This window comes from Bos grunniens, chromosome 3, assembly GCF_055505025.1.
Source record: "Bos grunniens cultivar Pamir isolate PY7600 chromosome 3, Bosgru_T2T1.0, whole genome shotgun sequence".
In the NCBI taxonomy this organism is placed as follows: domain Eukaryota; kingdom Metazoa; phylum Chordata; class Mammalia; order Artiodactyla; family Bovidae; genus Bos; species Bos grunniens.
The window spans coordinates 105,386,373-105,410,977 of NC_141167.1; the positions used below are offsets into that span (position 1 = coordinate 105,386,373).

General features: G+C 45.0%; 3 protein-coding genes across 48 annotated transcripts in view; all 3 read left to right on the forward strand.

Moving 5' to 3' along the window:
- The window catches only part of UBAP2L (ubiquitin associated protein 2 like), a 47,395-nt gene extending 45,386 nt beyond the window's left edge, over positions 1 to 2,009 (forward strand). For 19 of the 42 annotated variants that reach the window (XM_086392828.1, XM_086392844.1, XM_086392823.1 and 16 more), the window contains 2 exons: positions 319 to 369; positions 1,221 to 1,867. In XM_086392828.1, the coding sequence (XP_086248954.1) occupies positions 319 to 369; positions 1,221 to 1,316 (147 nt within the window). In that variant the 3' untranslated portion in view covers positions 1,317 to 1,867. Of the gene's footprint in view, positions 1 to 318; positions 370 to 1,220; positions 1,868 to 1,894 lie in introns of those variants that run through there. The other 23 variants (XM_086392860.1, XM_086392830.1, XM_086392833.1 and 20 more) reach the window with 2 other exon arrangements.
- A 1,048-nt stretch (positions 2,010 to 3,057) lies between these two features.
- On the forward strand, positions 3,058 to 5,644 carry HAX1 (HCLS1 associated protein X-1). Of its 5 annotated transcripts, none has more exons than XM_086392901.1 (7): positions 3,058 to 3,187; positions 3,700 to 3,962; positions 4,107 to 4,318; positions 4,738 to 4,789; positions 4,911 to 5,017; positions 5,147 to 5,237; positions 5,381 to 5,644. In XM_086392901.1, exons 1-7 carry the CDS (start codon positions 3,129 to 3,131, stop codon positions 5,464 to 5,466), a joined length of 870 nt encoding a protein of 289 aa, XP_086249027.1. In that variant the 5' UTR covers positions 3,058 to 3,128; the 3' UTR covers positions 5,467 to 5,644. The 5 variants fall into 5 exon arrangements, 3 of the variants coding, with proteins under 3 accessions (XP_086249027.1, XP_086249028.1, XP_086249029.1); XM_086392902.1 differs by having other exon boundaries at positions 4,131 to 4,318; XM_086392903.1 differs by lacking the exon at positions 3,058 to 3,187 and adding an exon at positions 3,262 to 3,452 and having other exon boundaries at positions 4,131 to 4,318.
- A 15,671-nt stretch (positions 5,645 to 21,315) lies between these two features.
- Positions 21,316 to 24,295, forward strand: AQP10 (aquaporin 10). The gene is given in 9 exon segments (XM_086394073.1): positions 21,316 to 21,349; positions 21,352 to 21,419; positions 21,791 to 21,917; positions 22,453 to 22,595; positions 22,880 to 22,958; positions 22,961 to 23,094; positions 23,341 to 23,384; positions 23,386 to 23,553; positions 23,967 to 24,295. Coding segments are annotated over 9 exon segments (996 nt in total). The 3' UTR covers positions 24,166 to 24,295.
- Positions 24,296 to 24,605: the final 310 nt, after the last annotated feature.

The window sequence follows — 24,605 nt, forward strand, 5'->3', positions numbered from 1 at the left end:
ACCCAGCCCTCCCCAGCGCCAGCCATGGGCACACAGCACATACAGACACAGCGCACATAACACGAGTGGCCGGCAAAGGATACGTCAGAGGAGGGGCCGGATGGCAGCCTCATTCCCCCCGATGCCTTTGGCGCCTTTCTCCTCCACCTCCTCCCATAGCACAGTTGTCCTCATCCCATCAGACCTGGCTCACACCTCCCCTCTTAACCTCTCCCAGCCTTCCCCCTTCCCTGACATTATAGCTTTCCCTTCTAATGGTGGAGTTCTATTGTCAAAAGTTTGTCCCTTTATTTTCCATATATCCTGGTTCTGCCTCAGCTACCATATTTGCAGATGATTCTCTGTTGCCAGCGCCAGCAGGAGGAGCAGGTAATGAAACTGAATGATGATATGCTTGAACCCACTCCTTTTCAGTCCCCATTTCACCTCCACAGTCTCAGGGAACTTGAAGAGAAGAGATTGCACGGTCACAAGTCGGGATACACAAACACAAACACCTTGCTGAGCTCTCTGGCCTCCCGTTCCTCTCTTGTCCTCCCCTCCTCAATGCTCTCTTTTTCTTTCTACCCTTCCCTGACTCTTGAAACACTTGGTTACTGGAATGGAAAGGATTCTTGGAGCAGCATCTGGAGCCTGGGGCCTCAGACTCTCTTATCTTCCCTGAAATAGGCTCACAGATGTGAAGTGTGATAGGGCTGGGGAGCCCTGGGTTGGTGCAAGTGACCTCTCCCCCTTCCTCATAGGTGGGCTTAGGCAGCTAGAGTAAGGACTTCCTTGCTGTCAACTACAGATACCCAAATTGAGGCATTTATAGGGATCAATGAAAGTGAAATCACCTTGTGATTACCCATCTCCAAGGGGCCATAATTCTCTCTAGAGAGTAGCCTTCTGGAACAGGAGAGGATGAGTTTGAGGGTGGGGGGAGGTGGAATTGAAAATGAGTAGAACTGATTTCACTATCTTGCCTCCAAAAGTATCCTGCCCTCTTTTCATCTTTCCCTTATTTAATGGTTATAGGTGCTTTTTTACTTGTCAGAGGTGCTCTTAACTGCTGTATAAACCAAATTTCTGATGGTTGAGAAGCAAGCTTCAGAGTAGTTTCTAAGCCAGGGGAATGGGAGAGTAAAACAATTTCTAAATCTCCACTTGAAGATGTCATAAATTTGTCCCACTAACTCGACATCTTTTTCCTCCCCATTCACCCTCCCATTCCCCTGCAGACGGGCAGCGGGCAACGTAGCCAGACCAGCTCCATCCCGCAGAAGCCCCAGACCAACAAGTCTGCCTACAACAGCTACAGCTGGGGGGCCAACTGAGGCCCCGATCCTCTTCTCCCGGTCCCATCTTCTGAGAGGGCTTCTCAGCCTGGCAACTATGGAAACAGCATCAAAGAGAGAAAAGAATGTGGGGGGCTTCCGCTACCCCCCACCCCCAGCGGCCCACCCCATGCCTCAGCTTCATGTCTGTCCCATTCCCATACCATCCCCACTCTGTTGTATGTATTATAGGATTTGTATTTTCTCTCTTTTTTTTTTTCTTCCTTTCCTCTCTTCCTCCTCCCTTGCATTCAAGATTATGAAACTTTGCTGTGGGCCCTGCCCTCTCTTCTCCTCCTCCTGTTCACCCTGGTGGTGTGTGGGTGAGGTGGGGAGGGGGGACCCCCAAATATATATCAGCCCAACAGCCCTAAGTCTCCTCCTTTATTATTAGGAAACACAACAACAACAACAAAAAATGGCGTCATGAATATGAACAGCATTGTCAGATAAATTAGTTGAAGTGGTTTTTTTTTTTTTTTTTGTACTGTGTCCTCAAATTTAATGGATTAATGTGTCTTGTATATATAAAAAGAAAACCTCTACCTTCAGCCTCTGCCCATTCTTGCTCCGTCTAGGATGTCCTCAGTCTCGTCGATGACCAGCTTGGTGAATAAATATTACTGTACCAACTGGGCCTTCTCTAGCAGGCCCCGAAGGCGGTGGAATAAAAACGAAATCTTCGCCCTTTAAGAACTCCTCTGACCTTAATGTGCTGCCCTTGAGGGGATTCCCTTGCCCTCCCTCAAAAAGTTCACAGAGGTGCCTGTAAAGAATCATTGCAAATCTTCATTTCCTTCAGATCTGTAGCAGATTGTAAGCAGTGAAAGGGAGTGGGATAGCTGATACTGGGTGGAAAGGGAGAGGATTAAGCAAGAACTGAAAGAAATCACTTTGTATCAATAGAATCAAAGTTTAATTTAGATGGGTCCAGGCAAATGAACTGGAAAGAAATGAAGGCAAAACATGCACTGTTGGCTAGCAAAACTGAAGCAGTGGGTCTTGCTGCGTGAGTGTTTTCGTTTCACATAGCTAATACCCAGACCCTGGAAGAGGAGGCGGCTGGAGCAAGGCCGGGTTTGGGAAGGAGGTGGGGGCAGAGAGGGGGAGAGGCTTTGAGTCAGGCAAAAGGGGATACTTATACCTCCAAATTCTTTCTTCCCAAAACTTGACTAGATTTCTCTTCTCTCTTACAAAGTGTATTCTGATGGTTACAGAGCCTACCTTGACAAACTACTTAATAGCTGGAGAGATGAAGTTAAACCCATGCATTCCTGTGTCTTACTCTGGGGATGTCATTATTAAAGTAGAAGAAGCTTGATACATTTTGTCCATTCCTCTAATACTAGACAAATCAGGCGAAAAGCACGGGATGAAAGAAGGGAGCGAGGTGGCTTAAGGCAGAACACGGGTCCGTGGGTGTGGTGAGTGCAATGAGGGAGGGTCTGGGTCATTTGTGTGGGTGGGGTGCCCTCTGGCGGCTGTCTCCAGTGTCATCAAGCGTCAAACCCTCGAAACCCTATTGGAGTGGGTTAGTCGGCCAAAAGAATTGGCTTAGAGGGCAAGTGTTCGTTGGGAAATAAAACCAGTACGCCCGCTCCCTTCACAGGGAGCAGGTAGGGGCAAAAGAAAGCCTTTAGAATTTGATAGGATCGCCGGCCCCGCCCCTCAGCGACGTCCGGCTTACGGTTGTTTTACGACAGTGCGATCGCATGCTTGCTTTCCGGCAGCGTGGTCTGACGCTACGCTCAATTTCCGACAGCGTAGCTCCGGCTGCTACCTGCTGTGGGCTTCAAAGGTTCGAGTCCCACTATGGGAATGAGCCTTTTTGACCTCTTTCGGGGCTTTTTCGGCTTTTCTGGACCTCGGAGGTGAGAACGGGTTCCGGCCAGACACGGAGGGGTGGGAGTACTCTGAGGGGAGCTTGACCCTTGACACCCTGTTTTTGGAAAAACATCCTTTTCTACCCTCCTACAACTCCTGCGGAAAAGAAGGTCAACATTCAACACTCAGCCCCCGACAGTAACCAGGGCGGTCGTTAAGAGAACAAACAGCCGCTTAAGCCTTTCTCCAATCTAGGGTGATGCAACAGGGGACCGGGTGGGGAAGACAATGGGGCTCCGGGGTAGAGGACAAGTGAGCAAGACCTTGGGGGCGGGGAGGGGCTGGGAAACACTTAAGAAAAGCCGCGGGGAAGCGTTGGGGGCGGGGGCGGGGCACGAGGTGAGGACTGACTGATGAAGCAAAACAAACCCGATGGCGAGTCCTCTACCCTCACTTCAGGCTCTCAGATCCCAACTCTTGTCCCACTCGTCGAGCGTTAACTGATGTTATGGTTTAAGTAGTGCTGAAATTTTGGTGGCTAATCTGCCTCCACCCCTAGCCACAGAGATCCCTTTTTTGGAGGAATGACTCGCGATGAAGACGAAGATGATGAGGAAGAGGAAGAAGAAGGAGTCACGTGGGGCCGTGGGAACTCGAGGTTTGAGGGTCCCCAGTCCCCCGAGGAATTTAGCTTTGGCTTCAGCTTCAGCCCAGGAGGAGGAATGCGTTTCCACGATAACTTCGGCTTTGATGACCTAGTACGGGATTTCAATAACATCTTCAGCGAGATGGGGGCCTGGACCTTGCCTTCCCGCCCTCCTGGTGTGTGGATGCTCCTGGGGAAGAACCTGTGGTTTCTTCTTGCAGAGAGTAGTTGGGGGGGGGGGCGGGGGGGGGTTGGGAAGTGTGAGAAAGCTGATGATTTCAAGGAGATTTAAAAGAGCCCAAGTCCTTTCCCACTCCCAGCATCCACCGGCCACCTTTCTGCAGAACTTCCAGGTCCTGAGTCAGAGACACCTGGTGAGAGACGGCAGGAAGGACAGACACTTCGGGACTCAATGCTTAAGTATCCAGATAGTCACCAGCCCAAGATCTTTGGTGGGGGCTTGGAAAGTGATGCAAGATCTGAATCCTCCAAACCAGCACCAGACTGGGGCCCCCAGAGACCTTTTCATAGGGTGAGTACATCTGGGCCTGAAGTGGGAGCTGTGGAGAGACTGACTTTAAGGACTGGAAACCTTGCTGGAATCTAACAGACTTGGGTTGTATTTGTCTGTTTTGTATATTAAGCTTTGTGTAGGATTTTCTTTGGTAGGAAATGGGAGTTCTGCTTTTTGTTAAAAATTACTGTAGACGATGCTTGGAGAAAGCAGAAATGTTGAAGGAGGACAGAAAAGTGTCAGTTCAGGAATGCTTTTTGGTAGAGAAATACATGAATCAGGTAGGAAGGAGGAGGAGTGAGTAAAGAAAGCCATTCTGCTGGGATCATTTCTCCTGAAAAAAAGTGGTTTTGGAACTTGGAAATAGTTTGGGTTCTGGGGCCCTTCAGATTTCAGATTGAAAGGTGTCATTTGACCTACTTTGGCTTCTTCTACAGTTTGATGATACGTGGCCTGTGACCCCCCACTCTAGAGCCAGAGAAGACAATGGTGAGTCTGGAGGGACACGACATTTACTAGCCTTTGGTCTCCCTCGCTGAAATTTCTGTCGCCACGTTTGTCCCCTTCTTCGCTTTGGACTCTTTCTTGTTTCCTTTCTGTGCCCTTCTAGATCTTGATTCCCAGGTTTCTCAGGAGGGTCTTGGCCCAGTTCTGCAGCCCCAACCCAAATCCTATTTCAAGAGTGTGTCTGTGACCAAGATCACTAAGCCAGATGGGGTGAGTTGGGAGAGTCGGGTAAAGGCAGCTGTGACCAGAGAATGTTCTGGAAAGGGGGACTATGTAAAGAAACCAGTGAACTCACCTTTAGTGACGTTAGGGATATGGTGGGGGGACTTCTCCTTGTAGACTGTAGAGGAGCGCCGGACTGTGGTGGACAGTGAGGGCCGGAAAGAGACCACGGTAACCCACCAAGAGGCAGGCAGCAGTCCTAGAGATGGTAAGTGAAGAATATAAACCAAAGGGATCCATCTCTTAATTCCATGGGAAAGGGAACCATTTCTCTCCTACCCTTTAACATTACTGCCCTCCTTTGCCCCTTTCCAATCTCTTTCATTTAGCCTGTATCACTTGTTCCCTTAGGTCCAGAATCACCAACACCTCCATCCTTGGATGATTCCTCTTCCATCCTGGATTTGTTCCTAGGACGTTGGTTCCGGTCCCGGTAGCCTTGTTAATTAATCTCAGAGGCCTTTAGATTCTTTCCACCTCCCATCCTTTCTCGGTATTAATGGGCTTAGTTGTCTTCCTGCCACCTCAGGACCTTGGGTGTGTGGAACAGTGAACTGAAGGTCTGTCAGTTTGTCAGTCACCCAAACTGACCAATAAAACCTTTATTTATGCTAATTCTTTGGTCTTCGTTTTGTCATGGCTATTCCACTTTCTCACACTATCCAGGGCTTCCCCAATTAACTTGGCCCACAAAAAATTATCTCTTTGCTTTACTTGCAAAACTGATTTTGATAAGTAAGGACCAGTTACCTTTAGGAAATGATTTTCCTTATGAATAGATGAGTAGTGTTATCTCCAGGGAAATTTCCACATGCGGATGCATCAGTTTTAAAAAAACTATGTATGTAAGTGTAGGGGAAAAACTGCTTCCCTTTGTGTGAAATTAATATGATTGGATAATTCAGAGAAAATATAACTGGCAAAGCATTATTAGTCATTTTAACAAGTGGTACTGGGAAAGCTGGACAGCTGCACACAAAACAAGTAGATCAGAACATTACACCAGATAGAAAAATAAAAAGATGTAAATGTAAGACATGGAGCCATAAGGCTTCTAGAAGAGAATATAGGTAAAACATTCTGTGACATAAATTGTAGCAATATTTTCTTGGATTAGTCTCCCAAGGCAAAAAAAAAAAGCAAAAATAAATGGAGCCTAATTAAACTTAAAAGCTTTTGCAGAGCAAAAGAAACCAATAGATAGAACAAGAAGACAATCTATGGAATGGGAGAAAATACTTGCAGGTGATATGACTGACAAGAGGTTAGTAACTAAAATATATGAAGAGCTCGTAGAACTCAATATAAAAAAATTGAGTCAGGACTTCCCTGGTGGTCCAGTGGTTAAGATTTCATGCTCCCGATGCATGGGGCATTGGTTTGATCCCTAGTTGGGGAACTAAGATTCCACATACTGTGTGCCCCATCCTCCTGCCAAAAAAATAAAATAAAATCCCATCAAAAATGGACAGAAGACACGAACAGATATTTTTCCAAAGAGGACATGTGGATGGCTAACAGACACATGAAAAAATGCTTAACATAGCTAATTATTAGGGGCTTCCCTGGTAGCTCAGCTGGTAAAGAATCCGCCTGCAATGTGGGAGACCCCACTTTAATTCCTCAGTCAGGAAGATCTGCTGCAGAAGAGATAGGCTACCAACTCCAGTATTCTGGCCTGGAGAATTCCATGGACTATAGCCCGTGGGGTCATAAAGAGTCGGACATTGTTAGACTCTAGCTAATGATTATAGAAATGAAAATCAAAATCACAATGAGGTATCACTTCACATCTGTCTGAATGACTCATCAAGAAGTCTACAAATAACAAGTGTTTGAGAGGATGGTGTTGGAGAAGACTCTTGAGAGTCCCTTGGACTGCAAGGAGATCCAACCAGTCCATCCTAAAGGAGATCAGTCCTGGGTGTTCATTGGAAGCACTGATGTTGAAGCTGAAACTCCAATACTTTGGCCACCTCATGCGAAGAGCTGACTCATTGGAAAAGACTCTGATGCTGGGAAAGATTGAGGGCCAGAGGAGAAGGGGATGACAGAGGATGAGATAGTTGGATGGCATCACCAACACAATGGACGTGGGTTTGGGTGAACTCTGGGAGTTGGTGATGGACAGGGATGCCTGGTGTACTGCAGTTCATGGGGTCGCAAAGAGTCGGACGTGACTGAGCGAGTGAACTGAACTGCGAGGATATGGGAAAAAGGGAACTCACACTGTTGATGGGGATGTAAATTGATGAACCCACTATGGAAAACAATATGGAAATTCCTTAAACTGAAAATAGAGCTACCATATGATTCAGCAATTCCATTTCTGGGTATATATCAGGAAAGAATCAGAACAGTAGTTTGAAAAGGTACGTGCATGCCAATGTTTATAGCAGAAGCATTTACAATAACTAATACATGGAGGCAACCTAAATGTCCACTGACGCTTGGATTAAAATGATGTGTGTGTGTATTTATATATATGCATATGCTAGGTCGCTTCAGTTGTGACCCACTCTGTAATGCTATGTACTGTAGCCCTCCAGGATCCTTTGTCCATGGGATTCTCATATACAGTGGAATATTACTTGGGCATAAAAAAGAATGAAATAATGTCATTTGCAGCAACATGGATGGTTGCAGTGATTATCATACTAAGTGAAGTAAGCCAGACAGAAGAAGACAAATACCATATGATATTGCTTATGTTTGAAATCTAAAAAAAAGATACAAATGAATTTATATACAAAACAAAAATAAACCCACAGACATAGAAATCACCTATGATTACCAAAGTGGGGATGTGGGGGAGGGATAAATTAGGAGTTTGAGATTAACATACATACAGTACTGTATAAAAAGTAGATAACCAAGCACCTACTGTTTAGCACAGGGAACCATACTTTATTTTGTAAAAACCTATAAGGGAAAAGAATCTGAAGAAGATTATACATACATAACTGAACCATTTTGCTGTATACCTAGAACTAACACAACATTGTAAATAAATATACTTCAATAAAAAATTTTTTGCAATATGTGATTTCTGCAAGGAAGTAAAAAAATCTGTACAAATCTTTTGATGACATCATTTTGAATTTAAGAAGTGACATTTGATAGTTTTAAAATGGTGTATATATATATATGGAATGGAATATTAGCCTTTAAAAAGTAAAATATTAATACTGCTATTTACAGCAATGTGGATGTACCTAGGGAATATTATGTTTAGTGAAATAAGTCAGTGAAAGACAAATACTATATAACATTTATATGTGGAATTTAAAAAATAACACAAAAGAATGTACATAAAAGAGAGAGACAGACTCACAGACTTAAAAAACAAACTTTTGTTATCAAAGGGCAGAGGGATGGAAGGAGGACAAATTAGGAGTAAGGGATTAACAGATACAAACTACTTTGAATAAAACAGATAAAGTAACGAAGATTTTTACTGTATAGTACAGGGAATTATACCCATTATCTTATAATAACCTATAATGGAATATAATCTGCAAAAAGAATTACTTTTCTGTATACCTGAAACTAATATAAGTCAACTATACTTCAACTTTTAAAAATTACTGGATATTTTTCTCATTAAAAAACTTTTTAGCATTATGGTTTAGAATGGCAGAGCTTATAAATCTACCTCTGTTCCTTCTGGAAACCCCAATAAAATGATAAAGGGATTTGGGGGGGCACAGCTTGTGGAATCTTAGTTCCCTGACCAGGAATTGAACCCAGACCCCCCAGTAGTGAGAAGATGGGGTCCTAACCACCGAACTGCCAGGGAATTCCCTAAAGAGGTTTTTCTAAAGGCATACATATCACAAGAACACATATCTCAAAACACAAGAGACAGTCCCCAAATTATGATGATTTGACTTACAAATTTTCAGTTTCATGGTGGTGCAAAAGTGACATGTGTTCAGTAGAAACCATACTTCAAATTTTGAGTTTTGGTCTTTTCCAGGCTAGTGATACGTGGTATAGTACACTCTCATGATGCTAGGTAGCGATGGCATCACAGGGGTAAACAATGGTGCTGTTTGTCACTTTCAGCATGGTATCCAATAACATGAGATAGTCAACATTTTATTATAAAATAGGCTTTGTGTTAGATGACTGTGGCCAACTGTAGTGTTCTGAGCATGTATAACGTAGGCTAGGTTAAGCTGTGATTTTCACTAGGTTAAATATATCAAAGGCATGTTCAACTTATGATGAGTTTATAGGGACAAAACCCCGTGGTAAGTTGAGAAAGATCGGTATTTTTGCTTTAAGTTTTTTTAAGTTTTTATCTTTTTTAAGATTAAAATCAGGACTTCCCTGGTGGTCCAGTGCCTAAGACCCCATGCTCCCAAGGCAGGGGGCCTGGGTTCGATTCTTGGTCAGGGAACTCGATCCCACATGCTGCAACCAAGAGTCTGCATGTTGCAACTAAGGATCCCAGTGCCACAACTAAGACCCAGCACAGCAAAATAAATAAATATTCTTTAAAAAATCAAATAAAATCCACTCAGAATTTATCTCCCTATATGGTATGAATCGGGGGACCAACTTCATTTTTTTTACCTTTGGAAAATATATACAAACATATGTACAAATGTTACAATTTCCAGTCTTTTCTATTAATCTGTTTGCCTATCTTTGTGCCTGTATCACAGTTTTAAGTACTATAGTTGTATTTGGTAGACTATGTCCTCTCACTTTTTTCCCCTAACTTTTCTAGTGTATAAGAACGCAATTGATGTTTCTAATCAGCTTTTTAGAGTACCACTGTAAACACAAATGGAGCTAGAGGCTACCAGACATCTGTGGGCAGCTTTTAAGATGAAGGATGTAGAATCACAAACAGAAGAAGCAACTTGGAAGAAACAGAGACTATGCAGAAAGATAAAAACTTAGCAAGCACACAAAACTTTACTATATGGGAAATAGGAGATGATATACCCATAAACCAGAACAAGAAGCTACAAAAGAGGAATAAACAAAATAAGAGGAAATTTGAGGAGTTAAAAAAAAATGACAGAAATGAAAAACTATTAACAAAAGATTTTGATGATAAAGTTGAAATCTCCAAGACAGTAGACCAAATAACAGAGATAGAAAATAGGAGGAAAAAAGCAAACTAGAATGGTATAACTTATCAGTAACTTGAGAAAATATCCCAGAAGGAAAGGATATTACTTTCTAACATGAAAAGACTCACCACATGCTAGATACCAAGGATGAAAATAAACCCACTCCAAGGCACATCATAGGAAATTTCAGAACACTAGAGTTGAAGGAGAATCCAAATAATTTCAGACAGAGAAAAAAATCAGAGGATGAGAAATCACAATATTCTCAAACTTTAACAGCAATACTGGACTTAAAAGACAAGATAAAATACTGAAGGAAAATTGTTTCCAATCTAGAATTGTATATCCAGTTAAACTAAGAGTTAAATATGGCAATATAATAGTCATGTTTAGACATGAAAGAAGTCTAAAAGAGAGATAGCTATAAAAAGATATTTAATAGAAAAGACTGATGCTTTCTCACTAACATTAGGAACAAAGCCAGGCTATGTGCTCTTACTACTATTGAACATCATACTAGATGTTCCAGCTAGGATAATAGGGCCAGAAAATGAAATGAAAGAGTTGCAATGGAAAGAAGGAAGTAAAACTATATTTAAAGATACCATGATTTTATATGTAGAAAAAGAATCCTAAGGAATAAACAACAGAAAAATTACTAATAGTAATAAATGGCACCGCCTATTCAATGGACATGAACTTGGGCAAACTCTGGGAGATGGTGAGGGACAGGGAAGCCTGGTGTGCTGCAGTCCATGGGGTCGCGGAGAGTCAGACATGACTTGGCGACTGAATAATAACAACAATAAATGAGTATCACAAGGTTTCAGGATATAAGATCAATATACCAAAAAAATGTATTTCTATATATTGGCAACAATTTGAAAATGACAGTAAGTCATTCACAAGAGCATAACTAATAGTAAAATATTTAAGAATAATTTTGGAAGAATAAGTGCAAAAGCTTACCATTGAAAACTGCAAAAATTGCTGAGATAAAATCTAAATGAAAGGAGAGCAATACCACACCCACAGTGTGTGCTATGTCGCTTTAGTCGTGTCTGACTCTGTCTCACCCCATGGACTGTAGCCTACTAGGCTCCTCTGTCCATGGGGATTTTCCAGGCAAGAGCCCTGGAGTGGGTTACCATGCCCTCCTTCAAGGGATCTTCCCAACCCAGGGATTGAACTCATGCCTCTTGTATCTCCCACATTGGTACGCAGGTTCTTTACCACTAGCGCCACCTGGGCAGCCTCCTTGGAACACAAACAATATTAAGATAGCAATTCTGCCCAAGCTAAGCTAAGCTAAGTCACTTTAGTTGTGTCCAACTCTGTGCGACCCCATAGACGGCAGCCCACCAGGCTCCCCCGTCCCTGGGATTCTCCAGGCAAGAACACTGGAGTGGGTTGCCATTTCCTTCTCCAGTGCATGAAAGTGAAAAGTGAAAGTGAAGTTGCTCAGTCGTGTCCGACTCCTAGCGACCCCAAAAGTACCTATAAATCAAATACAATTTATCTGTATACAAATTTATTTATATACAATAAATTTAATGCAACGTTTTAACATGTAAATTAACAAGCACAGCTGTTTCTCGTTTTTTGTTTGCTTATTCTTTTTTTTTTTTTTTGGCCTTCCCACACAGCTATTGGCATCTCAGTTCCCCAACCAGTGTTCAAAGCCATGCACCCTGAAGTGGGAGTGTGGAGTCTTCACCACTGGACCACCAGGGAAGTCCCAACAGTTTCTCCTTAATATGGGGTCCTGTTTTGGAAGGGAGACTAGGTGAGTTAGTTTTAAAAAGTCATAGGGAACTGACTGCTACATCCCTTTCAGATCATTTTCTATAGGCTTCTTCAAATCACCCACTTTTGGAGGAGAAATTACAAAAATAAAACTTACCTTTCTTCTTTAAAATGATAGAAGAGAGAGAGAGAGCGGGGAGGTTTTGATGAGTTTTGATATTCTTCAGCCTGAAAGGCTCAAGGAGGGTGGCCCACAGGAGGCAGTGTGTAGGGCTGGGAGAACTATATGTCTTAGATTGGGTCCCCCTAGAAACAGACTCTTATATGGACACTTTAATGCAGAAGGTTTGTTTAGGAGTGCTCTTGAGAGAAATACCTGTAGGAAAGTGAAGAAATAAAGATTCCACAAAGGGAGTGGCTGACACAGTGTGGTTGCCATTGAATCCTCAACTGATCCTAGCATTTTACAGGGAGTTCTGGATGGCTCAGTGGTAAAAGAACCCACCTGCCAATTCAGGAGACACAGGAGACATGGGTTTGATCCTTGGGTCGGGAAGATCCCCTGGAGAAGGAAATGGCTACTCACTTCAGTACTCTTGCCTGGAGAATCCCATGGACAGAGAGGAGCCTGGCTGTCTACAGTCCATAGGATCCCAAAGAGTCAGACATGACCGAGTGACTAAAAAGTAACTGGAATGGAGATAATTCTTCTGAATTGTCCCAAATTAAAAGGCAAAGGAAACATATACCCATTTGAATGCAGAGTTCCAAAGAATAGCAAGGAGAGATAAGAAAGCCTTCCTCAGTGATCAGTGCAAAGAAATAGAGGAAAACAACAGAATGAAAAAGACTAGAGATCTCTTCAAGAAAATTAGAGATACCACAGGAACATTTCCTGCAAAGATGGGCTCAATAAAGGACAGAAGTGGTATGGACATAACAGAAGCAGATATTAAGAATAGGTGGCAAGAACACACAGAAGAACTGTACAAAAAAGATCTTCACAACCCAGACAATCGTGATGGTGTGATCACTCACCTAGAGCCAGACATCCTGGAATGTGAAGTCAAGTGGGCCTTAGGAAGCATCACTATGAACAAAGCTAGTGGAGGTGATGAAATTCCAGTTGAGCTATTTCAAATCCTAAAAGATGATGCTGTGAAAGTGCTGCACTCAATATGCCAGCAAATTTGGAAAGCTCAGCAGTGGCCACAGGACTGGTCAGTTTTCATTCCAATCCCAAAGAAAGGCAATGCCAAAGAATGCTCAAACTACCTCACAATTGCATTCACCTCACACGCTAGAAAATAATGCTCGAAATTCTCCAAGCCAGGCTTCAATAGTACATGAACCATGAACTTCCAGTTGTTCAAGCTGGATTTAGAAAAGGCAGAGGAATGAGAGATCAAACTGCCAACATCTGCTGGATCATTGAAAAAGCAAGAGAGTTCCAGAAAAACATATTTCTGCTTTATTGACTACGCCAAAGCCTTTGACTGTGTGGATCACAACAAACTGTGGAATATTCTGAAAGAGATGGGGATACCAGACCACCTGATCTGCTCCTGAGAAATCTATATGCAGGTCCAGAAGCAACAGTTAGAACTGAACATAGAACAACAGACTGGTTCCAATTGGGAAAGGAGTACATCAAGGCTGTATATTGGCACCCTGTTTATTTAACTTATATACAGAGTACATCATGAGAAATGGTGGACTGGATGAAGCACAAACTGGACACAAGATTGCTGGAAGAAATATCAATAACCTCAGATATGCAGATGACCACCACCCTTATGGCAGAAAGTGATGAGGAACTAAAGAGCCTCTTGATGAAAATGAAATAGGAGAGTGAAAAAGTTCGTTTAAAACTCAACATTCAGAAAACCAGGATCATGGCATCTGGTCCCATCACTTCATAGCAAATAGGTGGGGAAACAATGGAAACAGAGAGAGACTATATTTTCCTGGGCTCCAAAATCACTACAGATGGTGACTGCAGCCATGAAATTAAAAGACACTTGCTCCTTGGAAGAAAAGTTATAACCAACCTAGACAGCATATTAAAAAGCAGAGACAGTACTTTGCCAACAAAGGTCCGACTAGTCAAAGCTATGGTTTTTCCAGTAGTCATGTATGGATGTGAGAGTTGAGCTATAATGAAAGCTCAGTGCTGAAGAATTGATGTTTTTGAACTGTGGTGTTGGAGAAGACTCTTGAGAGTCCCTTGGACTGCAAGGAGATCCAACCAGTTCATCCTAAAGGAAATCAGTACTGAATATTCATTGGAAGGACTGATGCTGAAGCTGAAACTCCAATACTTTGACCACCTGATGCGAAGAACTGAGTCATTTGAAAAGACCCTGATGATGGGAAAGATTGAAGGTGAGAGGAGAAGGGGACGACAGAGGACGAGATGGTTGGATGGCATCACCGACTCAATGGACATGAGTTTGAGTAAACTCTGGGAGTTGGTGATGGACAGGGAGGCCTGCCGTGCTGCGGTTCATTCAGTCGCAAAGAGTCGGACACAACTGAGCGACTGAACTGAACTGAACTGAAAAGGCAAAGGGGCCTGGACTTTGTATCCCTGAATCAGCCCATTGTTGACTTCAGGAAACCTTCTGGGATAGAGTGAGACAGCTCAATGTGTCTGAGCTAATTTCCAGTTGGGAGGCAGCTGAGAGCCGTCAGCAATGGATCTTCCCAGCTGCTGGGACATAGGCTCACGATCTTAAAGCAAGGATCTGGGTGAAGCACTGTGGTGTCTACTACCATTTACCACTACCACTGCTTAGACCCATACTTATGGTTAGTTTACCCAGTTAAGGGGAAAGTTTCTATAGGACTCTGATTGGTTTTATTTCTTGGAGGAAATTTAAGAGAATGTTTAGTGGAAAAGTCTACAGCCTTAACTACTGCAATTGGTTTTGAGGCTCTAATGGATTCTTATTATCCCCTCTTCTGCACCACTAACTCTAGATTTTCCTTATCTTTGGTGAGCGCCTCTGCTGGTCTAGGCAGCTGGATAGTGGGATGACCCCGGCCTTCACCTGAGAGTGCCCTTGGTTACCATGCCCTTCCCAGGCTGTGGCTGCTATGTTTTTCTATTTACTGTTAAAACTGAGCATAGGAACAGCAAGGGTGGATGACCTGAATGCCAGCATTTTCTTCCTGGCTCCCTCATGTAGCTGCAGTCGTTCATCCTTCATCATAGTCAATTACTCCAGCCAGTATGAGGACTTCTTTTCTTGCCTGCTGGTCTCTTGCTACCAAGACCCCAAAGTTATAAGGGGATTCTTACTGTGACCCCTGGAGGAAGCATTACATCTCTGGTTTTCAGGACTTCTGGACCTCAAAATCAAATTCCCCACGTTTCATTGTGAGTGAGGATAAGTGGAGGCTACTTGATTTCTATCCTACATCCATGCAATCAATTCCCAGATCCATGTAATCTTCCTACTGGGGATACAGAATCATACAGTTGCCACTGATTTAGGGTATATATTATATTCTGGAGGATGGTACCTCATCCTTTTGGGATTTCATCTTGAAACTGTGTCTTTAAGAGGTCAGCAAACTGATCTATCAGACTGGTGGCCTCTGGGTGGGGCAGTGTAAGATCAATGGATCTTTGGGTCATGTTCCCACTGCCACATCCCCTTTACTGTAATGTGGATCCCTTTGTCTAAAATTCTATAATGTGGATTCCATATCAATAGATCAAGTACTCTATAAGTCCTTATAGAGTGGTATTAGCAAGACCCTATGGGCAGGAAAAGCAAGCCTATACTCAGAATATGTGTCAATTCCAGTCAAAAGTGATGGGAAATCTAGTGTCCCCAACTTATCCCTAATTATCTACTTCTTCTCCTCAAGAGACTGCAGCATGTTAGGGGCTCACTGCTAGTATTTTATATATACATATATTATATATATATATATATATATATATATTTATTTATTTATTTGGCTGCACCAAGTTTTAGTTGCGGTATGCAAATTCTTAGCTGGGGCATGGGGGACCTAGCTCCCTGACCAGGGATCGAATCCAGGCCCCCTGTACTGGCAGCTTGCAGTCTTAACCACTGGACTACCAGGAAGTCCTGTAAGTGTTTGTATTTTTACTGGTCATTGCATGTTGGCAGCAGCAGTAGCTAACTGAGTCTTGGTGAGTCGGAGCTCATGCTGCTGGGCCCATGGATAACCTCTGTGCTACCCCCAGCCACTCTACTCAGTGTATCCATCACACAGAACTGGGTGGTTGATGATGGACAGTGGCTAAGTCTTCCTGCCTTCTTGGTTGTTTAGTGTCTCGTCTGTGATGAATGCTTTCTTTCTCTTTTTCCCTTTTCTGGTTGAGCAGTGAGGCTGTGGGATCTTAGTTCCCCAACCAGACATCAAACAGGCGCCCCCTCCTCCAGAGGAAGCAAGAGTCTTAACCACTGGACTGCCAGGGACGTCCCAATGGATGCTTTCTTGGTGGGTGTTAACGTGTGTTAGAAAGACCTTTACACTTCAAGACTATGCCTATATGTCCATCCACATCTCATCCTCAGGCCTTCTTGTCCCTAATCTTTCATTCTTTGTCTTTTCAAGCCCCTGACCAGACTACCAGGCTAGTTGTGACTATGTATATTCTCACCTTCTCATTCCACAGAAAGTGGATGATCAGATGTACTGTCTAAATCTCTGTCCCTTGGAAGGATCTCTCCTCACCACTATCTTTTAGGGCCACTCCTGATGGGTTGCAATGCAGCAACAGTCAATTTTTGGCTTTTACCCACATACCACGCCAACTCATGTCTGAACAAGTTTCAGTTCAGTTCAGTCGCTCAGTCGTGTCTGACTCTTTGTAACCCCATGAATCGCAGCACGCCAGGCCTCCCTGTCCATCACCACTCCCGGAGTTCACCCAAACCCAAGTCCATCGAGTCGGTGATGCCATCCAGCCATCTCGTCCTCTGTCATCCCCTTCTCCTCCTGCCCCCAATCCCTCCCAGTATCAGAGTCTTTTCCAATGAGTCAACTCTTTGCATGAGGTGGCCAAAGTACTGGAGTTTCAGCTTTAGCATCATTCCTTCCAAAGAACACCCAGGACTGATCTACTTTAGAATGGACTGGTTGGATCTCCTTGCAGTCCAAGGGACTCTCAAGAGTCTTCTCCAACACCACAGTTCAAAAGCATCACTTCTTTGGTGCTCAGCTTTCTTCACAGTCCAACTCTCACATTCATACATGACCACTGGAAAAACCATAGCCTTGACTAGACAGACCTTGGTTGGCAAAGTAATGTCTCTGCTTTTCAATATGCTGTCTAGGTTGGTCATAACTTTCCTTCCAAGGAGTAAGCGTCTTTTAATTTCATGGCTGCAATCACCATCTGCAGTGATTTTCGAGCCCAAAAAAATAAAGTCTGACACTATTTCCACTGTTTCCCCATCTATTTCCCATGAAGTGATGGGACCAGATGCCATGATCTTCGTTTTCTGAATGTTGAGCTTTAGGCCAACTTTTTCACTCTCCTCTTTCACTTTCATCAAGAGGCTTTTGAGTTCCTCTTCACTTTCTGCCATAAGGGTGGTGTCATCTGCATATCTGAGGTTATTGATATTTCTCCTGGCAATCTTGATTCCAGCTTGTGCTTCTTCCAGCCCAGCGTTTCTCATGATGTACTCTGCATATAAGTTAAAAAAGCAGGGTGACAATATACAGCCTTGACGTACTCCTTTTCCTGTTTGGAACCAGTTTGTTGTTCCATGTCCAGTTCTAACTGTTGCTTCCTGACCTGCATATAGGTTTCTCGAGAGGCAGGTCAGGTGGTCTGGTATTCCCATCTCTTTCAGGATTTTCCACAGTTGATTGTGATCCACACAGTCAAAGGCTTTGGCGTGGTCAATAAAGCAGAAAGATGTTTTTTCTGGAACTCTCTTGCTTTTTCGATGATCCAGCGGATGTTGGCAATTTGATCTCTGGTTCCTCTGCCTTTTCTAAAACCAGCTTGAACATCAGGAAGTTCACGGTTCACATATTGCTGAAGCCCGGCTTGGAGAATTTTGAGCGTTACAGAAGTCCAAATGGAAGAAGATGATTCTCAATAGGGTCATGTGAGCTGAGACAGAGAGATGCTTATTGAATGACATGAGAGTCTGGGTCACTTATTTTCTGCTAGCTTATGCTTTCTGATGCTACTTATGCCTAAATCCAAAGATGTCACTTCCATTTTACAATGTGTTCTTGCTGGGCCCACCCTTCCTAATGACACGGAGGATCAGGTAGAGTCCAGCTTGTGATGGGCGGTTCTGGCTACTGGGTCACTTGATGAACTAACTGTAAGAGCTTCTCTTCAATGGTATGTATTTCTCGCTGCAGATGGCATGGCTTTGCTCCATAGCCCTGTGGGTCTACATTATGATTCTCCTAGTAGAGCTTGCCAAAGCACACACACTACAGATATTCTAGTCTCATTAGGTCTGCTGGCTCATATGACTGCAGGGGCCTTTTTTGCTTTGGCCCCACTCAAAGTTGATAGCCTTCACTGTCAGCTAGTAAATTTTTCAGAGTTGTATTCTCAAGTGTGAAATATATTTCTCCTAAATCCTAAGTAAATAGGTAATGTGTTTTTTCTTAGTGGTGGAAGATATGAGGTGCAACAATCAGTCCTTTGCCTCAGAGAGGATATCTAACATGTCCCAGAACACTGGACCTCTGAAAATTTCACCAATATGGCAGTTTCCTGGACCTTTACGGGAATGTTTCCCACCTTCTGATCATGTATCTTTCCAGGACCTCCAATATACTTTCACATTTTGTCCTCTTCTGATCTGGTTAGCATGATGTTATATATACAGTTGACTCTTGAAGAATGCAGAGGTCAGGGGTTCTGACCATCTGCACAGTCAAAAGTCCAAGTATCATTTCACAGTTAGCCCTCCGTATATATAGTTTTGTGTCCACGGAGTCAACCAACTGCAGATAATGTAGTACTATAATATATATTTAATGAAAAAAAACCCATATATAAGTGGACCCACCGAGTTCAAACCTGTGTTGTTCAAAGGTCCATTGTATAGTGGACCAATATGATGTTTTTCAAAATGTCCAAACAGTCAAGCTCCCTTCAGATTCTATTACAACAGAGGACCAGAGAGTTAACACAGTCCTGGGGTGAGACTGTAAGTGTATATTGCTAGACTTCCCATGTGGATGGAACTGCTTGTGGACCTCCTTTCTGACCTGTCTGGGATGGAAAATAACATATTCGCCAGATTAATGACTACATACTCCCAACTAGAGGCGGCATTAAACTGCCCTGTAAAGTTACCATTTGGGACACAGCAATTGCAATTGGAGTTACTGTTTAAGTAAGTTTATGGTAGACCATTTTCATTTGTCATGATCGGTCCAGTTTTTTAAGAGCCAAACTGGTGGTATGAAAGGGGCTGCCTCTCTTTTATTCTTTGTGTCTTGGAGGGTGGCACTAACCTCTTCCATTTTCCCTAGGATGTGGTATTGTTTTTATTTCTTCTCTTGATGTTGGGTAGACTCAGGCATCTAGTTGGTCTTCATCACTTACTCTACAGGTCAAAAACCACTATGAGTGTTCTGCAACGCCAAAGGATGTCCACTGCTATCATATGTTAGGGTATTGGGGAAGTGACCACCTGGTGGATCCCTGGTCTTAGTGAATATCCTTTGAACCAGACCTTAGCCCAGGACTCCATTTATTATCTGGGCCCCCTGTGCTACTTCTCTAACAAGGGGCCATGGTACAAATTTGGGTTGTCAACTGTCAATGTTAATTCAGATACTTTGTCCAAAAATCCTCAGAAGGTCTGAGTATTCTCCCCTTTTCCAATAATGGTCATCAGCATAAATGAGTTGTTGAGACATTTTTACTTTTCTTAGCATGAGCTATCATTTTCCCCAAGCCTTCGAGAAGAATGTTCATCCCACATTCCAGGGGGATCTTGCCAGGATTTAAATCCTAAGTCCCAGGAGAGTGCTCCCTTATCAATAAATCCTTCCATATCTAACTTTATGTTCCACTTCGTTTGACCCAGCACTCTTGGCATCCAGGTCTATGTGCAACACCACCAAATTCTGCTTAGTCTTTGAATCCCTGCATCAACCATTCATTCACTGGGCCCTGTAGGAGGGCACATGACCTTGGCCGAAGCAGTTTCCTGCCACAGAAGTCACTGCCATGAGGGCAAAAGCTGCATGCTCTCAGTGTCTGTTATTCCCAGAAGCTGGGGAATGGGTGCATTGGCTCTGAACAGGGGACCTGGGTGGAGTACTATAATAGCCACTAAACCTAGGAAGGAAGTATTATTTCACAGAGATGTGCCCAGGACTGTGCTAGAGCCCCTCACCCCCACCCCTGCCCCTGGGGTTACATAGTCCAGCTCTCAAGAACCTTGTAAACGATATATATTTTTAAAAATCTGTATATTGGACTTTCCTGGAGGCCCAGTGGTTAAGGAGGCACGGGTTCAATCCCTGATCAGGGAACTAATATCCCACATGTGGCATGGTGCAAAGGAAAAAAAAATGACTATGTATAGTACTTCCATCTACTAGAGCATCAGCTCTAGGAGGGCAGAAACTATGTTTCCGTAGGGGCCAGAGCTTGATTCATCATTGAATGAATCTGAACTAGAGGCTTGAAATGTGAAGACATAGCAAGTGGCTATGTGTTAAACAGAATAAGAGTGGCAAGCATCCAGAGAAGGGGAAGTGGAGCCCAGTGGGGGCATGAAGCCCTCATTTGGAGCCAAGGCAAGAGACACAAGGTAGAGCATTCTCTAGTTAAGGTGCGATTACAAGCGCTCCTGAGGTGGGCTTTACTCCTGCAGCCTACGGTCTTCAGTCCAGTCTCCCTGGATGCATGTTAAATTTTCCAGGCATCCAAATGGCTGGGGGAAAGACTTTACATTCCACAGGAGAGGCACTGTGGAATATCAGATGGAGAGTCAGAAGACCTGGCCTAGCTGTTAACTAGCCGTGTGGCCTGGGGAAGTCTAAGGCTGTCTCAGTAGTGCATCCCCATCCTCGGTACAGTAGTAGAGTGGGAGCTCTCTACTACCACTTTCCACAGCTGGTTTGAGGACCAAGAGAACTAATGCCCACGAAGCAGGCTACTCCCCGCAGTCTGTCAGCACAAGGGGAGGCTACTTACTCCTGGGAGGCCTGGGGCTGAGACAGAGGAGACAGAGACTGGGCAAACGCCAGACTCTGGCTGTGCACAGTCTGCCCACATTCTCTTGTTATCTCTGTCCTCCCGAGCTTCCACTCATGCACAGGCAGACATCAGCTGCTGGTCAGTAACTGAGCTAATTGGTTTTAAAGTCTTTTCCTTATCTTTGCCCCTGACAGGCAGGAGCTATGTAGCAACAATGTGTCTATGCAGATGGAGAGAGTGGTGACCAGGGACAGGGTTTCCCCACTATGGTCTCTATTCAGTCTCTGGTTGAAGTCAAGGACCGCTCCGGATCCGCAGCCTCCTGGCCCGGCAGTGCCTGGCGGAGCTTCTGGCTGTGTTTGTGCTCATGGTAGGTGGTCTAATCGAGGGGGAGGAAAGAAGGGAGGTGCGCTCCTCCTAGGCTCCCTACCTCTTCCTCTGGGTGCACTAGGAGGACAACGCCTCCATCAGCCTCTTTTTCCTGCCCTTGTTCCTCTATGCCTCCCCTACCTTCTCCTTTTTATTCCTGTCACTTTCCATCTCTTACCCTCCTTCGCTTCCTTTACTCTCCCTCTGTTTCTCCCATCTTTTCTCTTTCCCCCTTTCTGTTTTTTCTTGCTGATCCCTCAAGTCCGTTCATCAATCTTGGCCATCCCCTCTCTTCCCAGTGTCTCTCTCCTATGGGTCTCCCAGGCTCCCTATTCTTGTTTCCGTCTTCCTCATCTTTCTTTTCTCCACCAGCTCCTCATACAGGGGTCTTTGGCCCAGGCTGTCACCAGTGGAGGAACCAAAGGAAACTTCTTCACCGTGTTTCTGGCTGGCTCTCTGGGCATTATGCTAGCCATCTATGTGAATGGTAATGTCTCAGGTCAGTAGGGTGAGGTCTGGTCATCAGATAGGGTATGATGTGCACTTGAGTTTGGTAATAGTGAAAAGGGTCCCTTGGTGACTCACAGACATTATCTCTTTGAGCTTGACCAGTGCCCTGGACTGAGATATGCCTCTGGCCCAGTCCAGTCCCTTCTCTCTCTACATCTCGCCCTCCCACTTCACATTAATCCTCCGCTCAGGTAGACAGAGCTCTATGGCAAGGCATCATGAGTAAATGCACTCATCTTGTGTCTCCTACCTAAGCCCTCTAGGGTTCATCTTTGCTTAAGACCTCACCAGCTTGTTCCTCAGACTCACACTGCATCGAGTACTGGAATAGAAAGAGCAGACAGACCCAGGTTTGAACTTGGCTTTACTGCATGACCTTAACAAGTCGCTTAAGCTCCTAACGCATGTGATGAGAATAGTAACATTTGACTTAAGAGTTGTGGGGAGGAATAGCAGTGTTACTGGTGACAGTGCCTGATAGTGACACTTAATGGATATTGGTTTTCTTTTCTTGATCCTTGAAGGGGCCCACCTGAATCCAGCCTTCTCCCTGCCCATGTGCCTCCGGGGACACCTCCCCTGGGCCAGGTTTCTCAGTTACTCCTTGGTGCAGTTGCTGTCTGCGTTCTGTGCCTCTGGAGTCCCCTATGCTCTCTATCTGGAGAAGGCGATGGCACCCCACTCCAGTACTCTTGCCTGGAAAATCCCATGGACAGAGGAGCCTGGTAGGCTGCAGTCCATGGGGTCGCAAAGAGTTGGACATGACTGAGCGACTTCACTTTGACTTTTCACTTTCATGCATTGGAGAAGGAAATGGCAACCCACTCCAGTGTTCTTGCCTGGAGAATCCCAGGGACAGGGGAGCCTGGTGGGCTGCCATCTATGGGGTCACATAGAGTCAGACATGACTGAAGCAACTTAGCAGCAGCATGCTCTCTATCACGGTAACAGAGAACAAGGTTGGGGGCACCTGTGTGTGGTTAACGATGCCTTAGAGCAGTTTTGAATGAGCAAAGATGGAAATCCTGGGTGTCCCCTACCCTACAGATGCCCTACAGAACTACCCAGGTGGGAGCCTGACAGTGACTGGTCCCAAGGAGACGGCTTCCATCTTTGCCACCTACCCTGCCCCCTATCTGTCTCTGAGCAATGGCTTCCTGGATTAGGTAGGAATAAGAGGGTGACCTGGGAAAGCCACAACCTTTGCCCTTTTCCCCCTGGAAGCTCGGCCTGCTGTTTAGGCTCTGGGTGGGTTGTGGGGCTGACTTTATCTTTGCATCTCGCCTTTCCCAGCTGCATGAGTTGCACAAAGTCAGATGCCATGGGGTGGCAGCCTGGAGTGTTTGGGTGAGATAGGGCAGGTGGCGCACCTGGCAGCTGACGGGAGCCCCCCTGCCTCTGTCGACACCAAGGTTCTGGGCACCTGGAAGCTGATGGTGGGGATGGCCATCCTGGACACGGAACAAGGGAGTGCCTGCAGGTCTGGAGCCTGTGGTAGTGGGGTTACTGATCCTGGCCGACATGCTATCCACGGGTGCCAACTGTGGGTTCCCAATCAACCCTGTCCAGGACCTCGACCCACGGCTTTTCACCTACGTAGCTGGCTGGGGCCCTGAAGTCTTCAGGTAGCCTCCCCTGGTGCTGTCCTTCCACTCACACCCCCCTGCTAAGGGCTCTGACCCTGGGTCTCCAGCTCTCTCCTTTTAAATAGTTCTCTTGGCATCTCAGGACAGTTTGAGCCTCCTCTAAGCCCTAGTTCTCCCTTTATGTCTTGTCCCCTCTCTCTCCTTTTACCCTTTTCACTGAAACAGTAAGATTTAGAGCTTGTGTTCAACAAAATGCATGTATGAGATAATCCCTGAAGATCAAGCTCTCCTAGGGTCTCCTCCTCTCTGAGTGCTATGCTTTGGTGCCACAACACTCTTTCTGGTGTCTCTCACCAGACACTGCTTTAGGGAGTTTTCTGAATACCTTCACTTCTTCAGAGGGAAGGCTAAGGGACTAACCCTGATATCTCCCTTCTGTTCTTGTCTGGCAGTGCTGGCAATGGTTGGTGGTGGGTTCCTGTGGTGGGCTCTCTAGTGGGGGCCATGCTTGGCACAGCCACATACCAGCTGCTGGTGGCAAAACACCATCCTGAGGACTCAGAGCCATCTCAGGATCTAGAGTGTGCCCAACAGGAAGCCTCAGACTCGGGAAGTCCGGCCGCAACTCAGCTGCAGGAGAGTAAGCTGTGACTCTGGCAGGACAGTCCTCACCTCCCTCGTGGACACTGAAGAGGGCCAGAGACCCCATGCCTGGTGACAAGATGTTCTTTCTCTTTATTAATACGCCAGGCCCTGGGCAGCTTCTCCGTGTGCTCATCTAGGCATCTCCTCCTCCTAAACTGGGGAGGATGCCTGGACAGGGAGAACGAGGAGGCTCAGGTACCAGACTCAGTCTTCTCATCCCCCTCCTCGCCCACGCAGGTTTTCAGACCCTGGACTTCCAAGAACTTACTTCCTCCAAGTAGCCGCCAGAGGGTGCGCACCATGGAAACCGGATTGGGAAGGCTTCGGGAATCTGCAGGATGGTGGGGGCCGACCATCCTGTGCAGGGCATAATCCAGGGGACTTCTTCCAAAGCTTGGCCCCCAGTGACTGACTCCCAGCTCTCGTAGCCTCAGCGCCGCCCGCCT